This window comes from Emys orbicularis, chromosome 2 (genome assembly GCF_028017835.1).
Source record: "Emys orbicularis isolate rEmyOrb1 chromosome 2, rEmyOrb1.hap1, whole genome shotgun sequence".
NCBI classification, from domain to species: Eukaryota; Metazoa; Chordata; order Testudines; family Emydidae; genus Emys; species Emys orbicularis.
Genome location: NC_088684.1, coordinates 190,212,825 through 190,225,876, shown reverse-complemented (window position 1 = coordinate 190,225,876; position 13,052 = coordinate 190,212,825). Strand labels below are relative to the sequence as shown.

At 40.1% G+C, this 13,052-nt stretch overlaps 1 protein-coding gene across 1 annotated transcript in view; it reads right to left on the bottom strand.

Moving 5' to 3' along the window:
• The window catches only part of COBL (cordon-bleu WH2 repeat protein), a 165,898-nt gene that overhangs the window by 14,378 nt on the left and 138,468 nt on the right, over positions 1–13,052 (bottom strand). Inside the window, exon 12 of the mRNA XM_065398389.1 lies at positions 10,098–10,407. Within this exon, the coding sequence (XP_065254461.1) occupies positions 10,098–10,407 (310 nt within the window). The remainder of the gene's footprint in view (positions 1–10,097; positions 10,408–13,052) is intronic.

The following is a 13,052-nucleotide window of genomic DNA, read 5'->3' as shown; positions in this document are numbered from 1 at the left end:
AGAAAAATTGGGTTGCTTCTTTGTAGCAAAAATAATGTGCATTCCTACTATAGGTCTCTCATGTACACTGGTCAAAAAACAACACACTGAAATTAAAAATGTCGCTGCCTAATATATATTACTGCTTTGCATTTCTTAAGGCCTCCCATCTAATATTATCCGAGTGCTTTACATATAAAGATTAATGAATCAACCCACAATATACCACTTTGGAGTGTAGAAATATTACCCCAGTTTTATAGATGGGGAATCTGAGGTACTGTGAGGTTATAGTACTTGTCTACGGTTGAGCACCAAAAATCTGAGCCAGAATCTTGATCTCCTAACTCCCGGCACTGCAGCTTTATCAATACCACACTTCCTTACATGTGAAAGATTCTACAATTTCACAAGCACAAGACACTTTGCTTATGTATACATTTAATTAAAAGGCTAGCTTGGATTGTTACTCTAATGACTGTGAATGTCTATTACTTTAGAATAATAGTTTCATCATCATCTTCCCTCTATGTGCATCAGCCAGCAAAGAAATGCATGAACATGTCCAGATTTTTAAGATGGGGGGGGGGGGGGGGGGAGAGAGGAGGGGAGGAACGAAGGGAGGGGGAAGCCAGAGATAGAGAAGGAAAGGATGGAAATAAACCATATTTGTAGAATCTGAGGGTTGTGAACCTCTCAAACATTTGCCGGGTTCATAAAAGTAATTTCCATTCCCCCAAATTCTCTCATTTTAACCTATTTCTTCCCTATCAGCACAATTCAGATAAAGTAAAATGTCCTTTTTACCTCGCTAAAATAAAACCTCTCCTATGTATTATGGATAGTACAGTCCAACATGACGTTCTCATAAACAAACTAGGGAAATGAGATCTAGATTAAATTAGTACAGTACAAAGTGGGTGCAAAACTGGTTAAAAGACCATTCTCAAAGAGTCGTTATCAATGGATCACTATAAAATGGTGAGAGTGTGCCGGAACGTATCTAGTGAGGTTTCACAGGGGTCAATCCTGGGTCCGGTACTTTTCAATATTTTCATTAATGACTTAGATAGTGGAGTGAAGAGCACGTTTATAAAATTTGAAGATGATGCCAATCTGGGAGGAGTTGCTAGCACTTTGGAGGATAGGATTAGAATTCAAAAAAAACCATGACAAACTGGAGAAAGGGCCTGAATTCAACAAGATGAAATTCAATAAAGACAAGTGCAAAGTACTACATTTAGGAATTAAAAAAAAATCAAACACACAACTACAAAATAGGGAATAACTGTCTAAGCAGTACTACTGCTGAAAAGGATCTGAGAGTTATAGTGGATCACAAATTGAATATGAATCAACAATCTGATGCAGTTACAAAAAAGGCTGATATCATTCTGGGATATATTAGTAGGAGTGTTGTATTGAAGACACATGATGTAATTTTCCTGCTCTACCCAGCACTGTGGGTGGGAGCCTCAGCTGGAGTACTATCTCCAGGTCTGTGCGCCACAATTTAAGAAAGATGTGGACAAATTGGACAGAATCCATAAGAGAGCAATTAAAATGATAAAAGCTTTAGAAAACCTGACCTATGAGAAAAGGTTGAGAAAAGGTTAAAAAAAACTGGGCATGTTTCGTCTTGAGAAAAGAAGACTCAGGGAAGACCTGATAACAGTCTTCAAATATCTGAGGGCTGTTATAAAGACCAATGATCAGTTGGCCTCCATGTCCACCAAAGGTAGGACAACAAGTAATTTGCTTAATGTGAGTAAAAAAGATATTATGAAACACTAAGTATAAAGATACTTAAACTCTGGAATAGGCTTCTCAGGGTGGCTGTGGAATCCACAACATAGATTTTTAAGAAGAGGCTGGAGAAACACCTGTCAGGGGTGGTCTAGGTTTACTTGATCCTGCCCCAGGGCAGTTGGGCAGGACTAGATGACCTCTTCAGGCCCCTTTCCATCATTCTATAAAAACTATCCCCTTTCCCAATGCTAGGCTGTCACAAGTGGCATAGATGTTCTATGTGGGATATTCATTTTTCATTAGAATTTCTATGTTCCTCTCTGCTCTTCCTCCACTAGTTTCTCTATATTTGTTTTTCACTCTGACCACTTTCTGCTTGAATTTCATCATTACATTTCCCCCCTCTTCTCCCCGTTCCCATTTTCCCTAAGGAACACAAAGCTTGTATCATTCAAGTTTAAATGGGCTGAAAATTAGGCACAAGTTCACCCACCCCTGCTCTTTTATCATCATCCCATCAAAAACCAATCAGCTCTGTAACAACAGAACAACACTTTCTCAGATTGGTAACAAAAAGACCCTTCTCCTCCTGCTCACAATAGCCTCAGCTACTCGGATGAGAGTCAGGTGTTACAAACTCCCCAAGAAAGAGAGGAAATAGGCTCCTTAATTAGAATCCAGGTCATTAATTGATCCCAATAGATTTTTTTCATGCCCTCAATCAGCTTCACCTGGAGGAATTTGCCTCCACTCGTTACTGCTGAAACTATAACTCAGGCAAGGGAAAAATCCCCTTCCCATAGCCCATGGACAGTTATTAACTCATGGCTCAGCACTGTGTTGGATTTACACATCTGGTCACAGGCTAAGAATGCTGCATTTTTTGACTTTGTAATCTGCACATTCCTCTACTTTATAATTTACAAATCTCTAGCTGGTTATTATTAATTATTAATTATTATTATTATTATTATAGGTGGGACTGGTAGCACTGCCTGTTATTAAGGTTGCCTGACTTTTCCATTGTAAGACCCTGTTTTCAGTTGCATACATCTCTGTGGAACTTTAACTGTTTGGGCTGCAATTTTCAAGGCTGGGTGTTTACCTCTGGCATTTTTTGGGAATTCAGCTGTTTCTGAGAATGAGGCCAGGGAAAAATATGCTGTTTTGCCATGCTAAAAAATTCTTGAGATCTCTTTGGAGCAAGGACTTGAAATTTGGAAGTGAGTGGCCTTTCTTAAGGGATGTGCCTTTTGCATTCCTGTGAAAATCTGCCCAAGTTAGAAGCCTTTGAAAAATCACAGTTTGCATATGCTCAACAGCAGCTAAAATCTCTGAATTCTGCCCTCACTGAGCATGCTCGAGCCTCTCCGCTCCTAGTGATGACCTAGAGTATGCACCAAAGCCATTCCCACAGTGAGACTGAGTATGCTCCAACCCAGGGTTACATGGGAGAACCCGGACCTTTCCTGTAATGGCTGCTCCCCCTGCCCCTCTGGACAAGGGTGGGGTCAGGCACTGGAAGTCAGACCAGGGAGCGTCTGTCCTGTGCTCTCAGTGACCACACTACTTGCGCCCAGGAACTGTGAGGGAGGAAGTAATCTGATTCAAATGCAGAGGGGATAAATGTGGGACACAGGGGAGAGAACAAGGAGTCTGGTGAGACTGGGGCTGGAGAAGGGAGAGAAACTGGGACAGGGAGTTGGAGTGGGGGATACTGGGACTAATTTGGTGGGAAAGCTGGGACAGGAGCCACAGAGAAAGAGGCTAATTGGTTGGGCAAAAGACTGGGAGCTGTGGGGGAAAGAATGGGACTGGAAACTGGTGAGAGACCAAGAAGGGGGACTGTAAGGCATTTGGCTGATGGAGGGGAAATCGAGTTTGGACACAGCTTGGGGGGAGACTGGGACTAGGAACCAGTGGAGGGAGATGGGAGGGATGAGACAGATCTGACAAGGAGCTAGGGTGCAGAGGGAGAACTGGGACAAAGAGCTAGGGTTGTGGGTGAGGGAGATTAGATGAGGAGCCTGGGGATGAAGACTGTGACTGGGAACTAGTGAGGTGAGGGAGAGAGTTTGGATGAGAAGCCAGGCAAGAGAAATTGGGACTGACTGGGCAAGGAGACTGGGGACAAGGAGCTGGGCGTGAGGGTGGGGAACTGGGACTGGCTGGGTAAGTAGAGTGGGGGGAGACCGAGTTGTGGAATAAATTGAGACTCAGACAGTGAGTCTGGAGAGAGAGATTAGGACTGGCTGGCCAAGGAGACTGGGACTAAGACAAGAAGCCAGGTGTGTGAAAGAGACAAGGCAGACAGCGGTTGGAGAGGGTGGGGCAGAAGGGGTCAGGCTTACAGGAAATGGGCAGAACAGTCTGTCCCCACTAGACACACTGCCTTCCAGAGCCTGGAATGGAAGCCAAGATTCCTGAGTCTCCCCTTTTCTTTGCCGCCAGCAAATATGTGCAAAAGTGAAATCCACTGGGAAAGTGTCTCTCTCATCCCCTTCTAGTGCTTGTCTACATACAGGCAACCTACTAGTGCTATCATTTACTTTGTTAGCTCAAGTGGCAAAGGTCTGTGTGGTGGATCTTAAAATATTTTGGTCAACTGAAACCATTTCCCCCCCCAAGTTTTTTGGTTCAATTTGGGGTGGTTTTCACCTTTGTGTGTGTGTGTGTGTGTATTTGTGTGTCTTAAAAAATTGGTCAGATTTCAAAATAGAATGACATTTCAAAATGAAAAAGCCAAAATGAAATGGTTCAAAACAGTCAAAGAAAAATGTTTGGACTTTTTTGATTTCCCCCCATAGTTCTTTGGCTGAAACTATTATTCAAATTTGACCCAAATCTGCAAATGGTTTTGGAGCCCCCCCAAAAAGCATTTTTCAGCAAAAACGTTATTTGCTAAAAACATTTCACCCAGCGCTAATTCTGAGCACTCAGAATTGCAACTTCAAGGTCAGCAGGAGCTATATTTGAACACATTAAGTGCTATATACTACTAAGTACTCTGAAAAATCAGGTCCTAGGAGTCTGAAATGGGAACCCAAAATTAGTTGACACTTTTGACCTTAATCTCTCTGTGTCTCAATTTCCCATGTATAAAATGGGGGTAATGCCAACCCCACACCTCAGTGGGGGGCTGTGAAAATAAATTAATTAGTATTCAGGAAGTACTTGGATACAAGAGTGATGAGCACCATAGGTAAGCTCATGAGGAAATTAATAATTCTGACTTCAGAGCAGGGTTTGAATAGTGTGCAGTAAATAAGGCACAGGGCCCCAAACTGAGCAAAGAGGATAAAACAAAATATTGAATAGCTGCTCATTAAGTGAGCACTATCCATTCTGTGCACGAAATGGGGGTCCTGCAGAAAAAAATAATATGTGATCATGTGATTAAAGACTATGTCATAATACAAAAGCACAAGGGGGCCAAATGAAGGTTGCACTAGCAGAGCCTAACTTTTGACTGCTTGATTTTACAACCTGAATAATAGTCTTTTAACACAGCATTTTGTGTGTAATTATTTATACAGTTCCACACAGTAGGTGTGCATGATGCTTTGCAGATATATAACACTGACCGATCCTTGCCCCAAGGAGCTGGCGTGCTGACACCAAACAAAGAATGGGAAAAGAAGGGGTATGGGAGGACAGGAGTTACAACTGTGAGAGATCATGAGATGTGTTTATTGCTATGTATGCAACATTTTAACTTCTCTGTGGTTTGCTTATTATTCATATAATACTATATATTAAAATTTTGTGAGCAGGTATGTGATAAGACGCTAACAAAAGAAGTCAGTTGCAAAGAGGGATATTACGGAAGAGAGTTAGGCTGAAAGCGTGTTCAGGGTCAATGCTTAATGATGCTTACAATCATTTTTTCTATTATGGTAGACCCTAAGGCCCCCAACTGAAACCAGGAGTACATTGTGCTAGGCGCTGTGAAAACACTTAGGCATAGATGTACCCTCTACCTCTGCTTGAGATGCCACCTAAAAACAGCAGTGAGGCCAGGGTAGTACGGTGGCAGCTTGGGCTAGCCAACTGTGTACAACTGCCCAGACCCCTGGGTCTAGCCCGAGCCGGCACTCATGCTACACTGGCTGCACTCCTATTTTAAGTATACTAGCTCAAGCAGAGCTAGCACAGGTATGTCTACGTGAGCTGGGAATCACACCTCCCAGCTTCAATGTAGCCATACCCATAGCAAGAAACAAGCTCTGCCCCTAAGAGTTTACAATTAAAACAGACAAATGGTGAAAAGGAAACCAGAGGCACAGAAAGGTGAAGTGACTTGCCCAAAGTCACACAGCAAGTTGATGGCAGAGCCCAGAATAGACTGGATTTCCAGTGCAGTGCTCTTCTTAACCCCAAAACAGACATGAAATTACATTTTTGAAAATTAGTGACCCGGCAAGCTGCTCATTGTGCATGGGCGAAGCCTTATGAAGGCAATAGGACTCCAGCATGGGCACCCGGCAGAGCTGGGTGAAATTTTTTGTCCAAAACTTTTTCCTGCCAAAAATGCAGATTTGGTGACACTAAAACACTTCACAAATTTGTGTCGGTATCAGTGAGCTATTCCTTTTGAAAAAGAACAAAGCTGATAAAAAAAAGAAACATTTTGTTCAGACATTTTTGAAAATAAATGTTTTGGTTCAAAACCACTTTTTGTTTAGAAATGTCCTTTAATTTTATTGAAAACACGTTAAAATGCTTGAAATCAAAACAAAATCTCCCCCCCCCCCCATTCACCAGAAATGTCAAAATACTCCTTTTTTAGGTTGATCCAAAAATGTCTCCCCCTTCTCCCCTGCCAATTTTTTGGAATCGCCAGTGAAACGAAAAATCCATTATTTGCACAGCTCTAGCATTCTGGTCACCTGCTGGAGCAGCTTGCAGGATTTGGGGTCTTACATTGAAATCTCTCTGCCCCGCGTATTATGGGTAGTAAGTACCCTATAAGGCCTTCTACTTGAGAAAACTTTGTTGGAGATACAATTGCTGTAGTCATTGTCAGTTCTGAAAGTGTGAAGATAGTTGTACATGTCATTTCATATCTGAGCACAGATTTATGCTTGCAAACACATACAAGTCTACTGCATACTAAGAGCCAGATTTTGCCTTTGAATGCACACATGGTTTTCACTGACTTACATAGCATTTGATGGGCAGACTCGGATTGTAATTCTCTCATGTGATTTTCAAAGGCTGGCATGCATTTCAGTTGCACTTTCTCAGAGTTTAGTCATACATCCCTTACAATAATAAATAATAAATAAACTTTTAATTTTTAAAGCCACCCATGCCTGAAGGCCCCTGGAAGCCTGAACAAAATGAATTAAAAAATATAATTTGCCAAAAGTAGGCAACATCGCAGAATACCTCCTGGAGCATGAGCTAAGCATTATGTGGGACTCATTAGCTTATGTAAACACTTTGGACTTGATTTTCACTTACTCATAGGCTCTTTACTGCACTGACATTGCAGACGGGCCTTAAAGTGAGTGAATGTAATTTACTCCCACTGCCAGAACAGTGTAAAGTGTCTTCAGTGCAAATGAGACTCAGACCTTTTCTTTCTGTAATAGGTCTGTTTTCCTAGAAATTACTTATTTTGTAAGGTAACTAAAGCCTAGCGTTTAGTCAACTTTATAATGATTAGTAAAAATAATACAAAATGTTTAGAATCTTCTGTAACAGCCTTTACAATCAGTTTTCAAATACTGGGCCAAACTAGTCCCTGGTGTAACTGTACTGGGCTCAATGGAGTTCAGAACCATAGATGACTCTGTCCCATTCTTGCTAACTGGTACACTTTCATATAACACAAAACTAATTGGCTCCTGGATTATTAAAGTGAATCAAGACAACAGCATTTTACATCACATATTACTTGTCCTTTATAGCAGTTACATGCTTTCCAGTTTATTTTATTTTAAAGTTGAGCTAAATCCTAATATCTGGAACTGGTAGAAATTTAGCAAGAATTCATGAATTTCATGCATTGTTTTCTAGTGGAGCTCCAATGCTTAAGGAACAGAAATATAAGAAAATATAACTTACTGTAAACTGTTCATACAAAACTCTACTTTGACTTCACTGGGAGTTCAGCTCCCAGATGGAGGAGAGGGGATTGTGTAGAAGGCTCATTTCTACAGTCCCTGCTCATCTAAGGAACTACATAGAATCCCAAAGTCTTCAGCTGACTTTACTACATAGGCAGTGGATCTGCTATGACATAGGAGCTTTGAAAGTGACATGCTCTAAATTTTCCTGCTAAATTTTTAAAACTGACTCAAATTCAGATAATGAACCTAAGATTTTAATACAAACAGGTATTTAAAAAATAAACAAACATTTATTTTCTTTCCCAAGAAGTGGTTTTTTGAAGACTTAAGGAGTTGACCTCAAGGGGAGTAAAAATGGCACTGTTTTCAATACTAGTTTGTTTGCAAACAGGTTAGGAGCAGAGTTGGAATTCACACACTATAGGAGAGAACATATCAGTTTAAAAGATTTTGCTATCAGCATCTCTGGTACTGCAGCATCAGCTGCTGTTGCTGTAGTACTAAAACCAGTTACAGATTTTAGGCTCCCACAGGGCCCTAACGTTGATCTGAAGTGATTTCATACTCACAGGAAGTGAATTAAAAAAAATAAAAGGTAATACATGCAAAAAACACCCACAATTTGCTAATTCAACATGAGGACTGAGATTTTTACATGGACAAAAGTTAGCAAATTTTAAGTGATATTTCCCACATGATCCATAACTTAGATCTCTAGCTTATGTGTAACATTTCCTAAAATTTTCTATAATCATAACTTTATTGTCATCTTTGTGTGGATCAGAGGCAAAGCTGAATCCAAAACGAGAGATGTTTTTGCCTTGTAGTGAAGCGAAAATTAAGGCAGATGTTGACTTTTAAGCTGTGGTATGTGACGTTTTAATGGCATGCGATAGGTCTTTCACTTTATTGGGAAGCATGAAACATGCCATCAAATGCTGCAAAATACTTTGCACTGATTAGGAATGCTATATTACTGGGCTATGCTGTGGTGTATTTTGTGCTTCAAAGTCACAATTATGATATGAAATTTGGGGATGAGTAAGGAGTGTTTGTGGTAGTGAAGATTGTAGTAACTTTTGGGCAGTGTATACAACAGCCTGGACATGCATATTTGATCTAATCAGTTTGGGCCTTGCTGTTTCAAGTGAAGACTGCTTATTCCTCTCATGAGGCCTGATACAAAGCCTACTGAAATCAGTGGGAGTCTTTCCACTGACTTCAATGGGGTTTGGATCAAACAGTTAGTGCTAATCATACTTCTTATGCTAGTCTATGTCATCCTCCATAAAGAAATTATTAGGGGATCTATAGTGGATTATACAGCAAGGAAACGTCACATGGAAGACAGAGTTAAAAAGACATCCGAAGGAGTCTTGACCCTGTACCTGTTGACATCAATGGGAATAGGATCAGGCCCATGGTCAGATTTAGGGATTAATTATTGACTGCAGGCCAATTTATCCCCTACTTCAAGTTTCCCCCCCAGAAATGTGTGGAAGGAGATAATTAGGCCAATGCTACGTGCTCTTTTGAAGGTACAGTAGATTAGATACTAAACAGAGGGAGCACGGGCTTTGTGTCGAACAAGAAGTAACAGTTTTTTTCCCCTCTTGAATCTTGCAGTATCACATAGAGTGGGTGCCCTTCTGTGTGTCGTCTTGGACCAACCTCTTTGCTGATGGCATAGCTCCCCTTGATTTCCGGTTTGCCTCTGCAGAGCACTAAGAACTGAGTTTTCTTTCCCGTTCCACCATTGACTCACTATGTGACTTTTGGCAAATAAACAGAAAAGTCAGTTTCACTTGTGTTCGCAATCAGTTTCCAGGTTCTCATGTATTAGCTGAGTGCTGCGATATTTGGGCTGAAGAAACTGCAGGAAAATATTTATTTGTCTAATAAACACTATTTCCTTGGTTGGCAGTGTTGCTGTAGATATGCCGATGTGCAATAAAATTACAGGCCTTCCCCCATACATTACCGCTGCTACAGAATTAACCAAACTATGACACAGAATTATTTTAGCCTTCATGGAGAAATCAGCCCTGAAGAGCAGCAGAATTTTGCAAGAAATTACAAATTAAAACAAAAAAGTTACTTCTGCCAGTTGTTACAAGCACATGATCTTAGGGCGTTTTGGCACTAAATATTTTCATTAGGATGAGCCCTTAGGTGTTTATTTGGCATTGGGTTATGAAATAGCAACAAAAAGTAGAAGCTGGCTTTGCTAAATGCTTTCCTATAAGAAAGGCAAATGAGATTTTTTTAGATTGTTTTACAAGTGGGACTTACCTCTGTTGAGCATTTCCAGAATCATTGCTATCGCAGGAGGTATTCCTCACAGAGCACAACTCTGCTGCGTAAGTTCCGTCCCTTTCAGCAGAGTCCTCCTGACCATTCACTGGCTTGTCTTTCAATTTCATATTGTCATTTTGTGAATCCAAAGATACGACATCAGATGGAGAACTCACAACACCTGAGTCTTCAGTGGTGTCTTCTGATGCAAAACAGCTGCTTACTGATGTTGTCTCCTCTACCTCTGATAGTTCCAAAACCATATCATCCACAACATAAATATTATCATGTGCGAGCTGCAGGCTCTCTGAATGAAATACAGTAAAGATAGTTAGCTAAAAATCACTGCTCATGCTTAGATAACTGAAAGAACATAGGGTGAAATCCTGGATACACTGAAGTTAATGGGAGTTTTGCCACTGACTTCAATGGGTCCTGGTTTTCATCCTTGATATAAATACTAGTTTGACTGGAAATGAATGGAAATGCCACCAGAAACAGCAGACCAGAAACAGCAGACATTTGATAAAGATGACCTACAAAAGGAAAAAAAAAAGGGGGGGACTTTGCCTATCTTTGCTTCCTGAAAGGTGGTTCTCCTCCTGCACATTTTTTTCCTTACCATTTTTCCTTTTAAAATGTCAGCAAACTCAAGTCTGTCTCCGTTTACTTTGAAGAACTTCTTGGAGGATTATAGGAGTGGAAGCTTTCTGCTCCTTTAAACAAAGGGGCAGAGCTATGTTAATCTTTAACAAAGAGAACTACATAAGAGCTAGGTATTATTAATTATTATTATTATTAAGAACAGAAAACCCCAACATTTCAGTTTTATAAAGAAGCAACAGGGAACACACACAATATTTTTCCTTTTGCAAGTCAGACTTTAACCTTGTAAAAGATGTAAGTGATGAGACTTTTAACAGACACAGTATAATTGTTAACTCAGTACTTCAATTAATTTCCTATGCTTTTTCCCCCTTCTTTAAGCGAAATATACGATTTTTGATTCCCCCAAAGATATATACAAATTTGGGCAATTTATTCATGTAAGGGGAACTCCCACTGATGTCAACAGTTTTGATGATGGGTTGGAGGCAGATTCGAACAGATTTCTTTCAACAAAAGGAATTAATATTATATTTATAGATTAGATAAAAATGTCTGCTATGACCTGATCCTACAAATATTTATGATTGTGCTGAACTTTAATTATGTGAATACTCCCACTGGTGCCAATGGGTCTACAATGATGGGTAAGATCAAGCACACGCTTAAGTGTTTCCAGGATCAGGGCCAAAGACTTAGAAATAATATATGATCCGCAAATCAGTAAGAGGAATACAGACAAACAACTATTTCATCTGTTTCGTTACATTTTGAGCTGTAGTATATTATTCCTGAGGGTTTTTAAATATCTATTAGTCAACTGAGGACCACTTTGTGTAAGAAAAAAAAAGATGTATCATAGAAATGGAGCTTTAAATAAAATATTTATTTTTAAAAGATTTATCTTAGCAATGAAGCTTCAAATAACATTTAAATCAAATCAAACCAAAATTCTCTTTGGCTGAGTTACACAATGCCATTAAATACTGAAATTGATTTCTGACAGCAGAAACAATAAAATCCATAGGGTTACAAATCATGATTAAAGCTATAAGTGCTGTCAAAACATATTTATGACTGAGGCTGCTGCAAAAACTCTACTGCAAGTTTGAGGGGGATGTTACTCAGTTTTGTTAACCTTATTTTCTATGATGCTAGCTCTTGTTTTTCACATTTAATCAAAGATTTTATTCTATTTAAAAATCCTGTTAAAATATTCTTAAAAAATAAATAAGAGGCAGTACATTGATTATGGTATGGTCATGGTATAGGAAAGTGTTTAGAAGAGCATCAACACATGCACAGATCTGAGAATAACCATAGTACATAATCACCAACACTGAAAAAGGATAACATGACCAGAAAATACACAATAAACAACCACCACCATACTGTTTGTGCTGCTTGGTTTTCAATTACATTAAAAAATACAATTATTAAAGCTATAGTAAGAGAAGAACAGATCAGAGTGGAATACATTATAGTGAAGTAAGAAAGCAATTTAAAGAATGAAGCAAACAGAGTGGCCTTTGGTTTAGAAGCAATGCACAATGCAATATACCTTGATGCATGAAGTTCTGTATGTGACAATAAAATGGCTATATCTATTGCCACAAACATGCCATAAATAAGTCCGATCTGCTGCTGCCAGAGCTGTGCATGCTCAGTTTGCTGCTTTAGCGCAGCTGGCTGGAGTGATCCCATCCCACCCCTGCAATATGTGTCTGCCTGTGGAATTCTCCCCTTCCTCCTCTGTGTCTCCCAGCACCCCCACCTTTCCCCCCACCCAGCAAATGTCTCCTGATGTGGAGAAATGGGTCTGAGACCTCCACTTGCCAATATCATCCAGCAAGTTGCCCAGTTAAGGGAAATGTCTTGAGATCCCCTAAGCTCCCACCCCATACACTGAAAAACAAAATAAATAACCCTCCCCCAAACCCCTAGGCCCAAGTGAGAATTGAAACCAGTGTGTAAGCCTTTGACTCCTGCAGGCACACGACTCAATGTGAGGACTTCCCCATGGTCATTAAACTGCAGTTCTACTCTGAAAAGTGGCAGTGTAAAATGGCACCTTCCTATTCAACAAGGAAGGAGTAAAGGTATGATTGAAGTTGCTTCTAAAAGAAAAAAACCCAGATGCTTGTTCCGTTCTTCCTCTTATCACACCACTCCCAACAAAACAGCAAATATACGGCCACATCCTGACATCCTTACTCAGTGGAAACTGCCACTCAAGTCACAATTATAGACTGAGTAAGGACTTCAAGATTTGGTCCATAGATAATAATTACTACAGATAAATTAATGTTGCTGAAACACTGCTGCACTCTGGAAGGCTGTCTATAC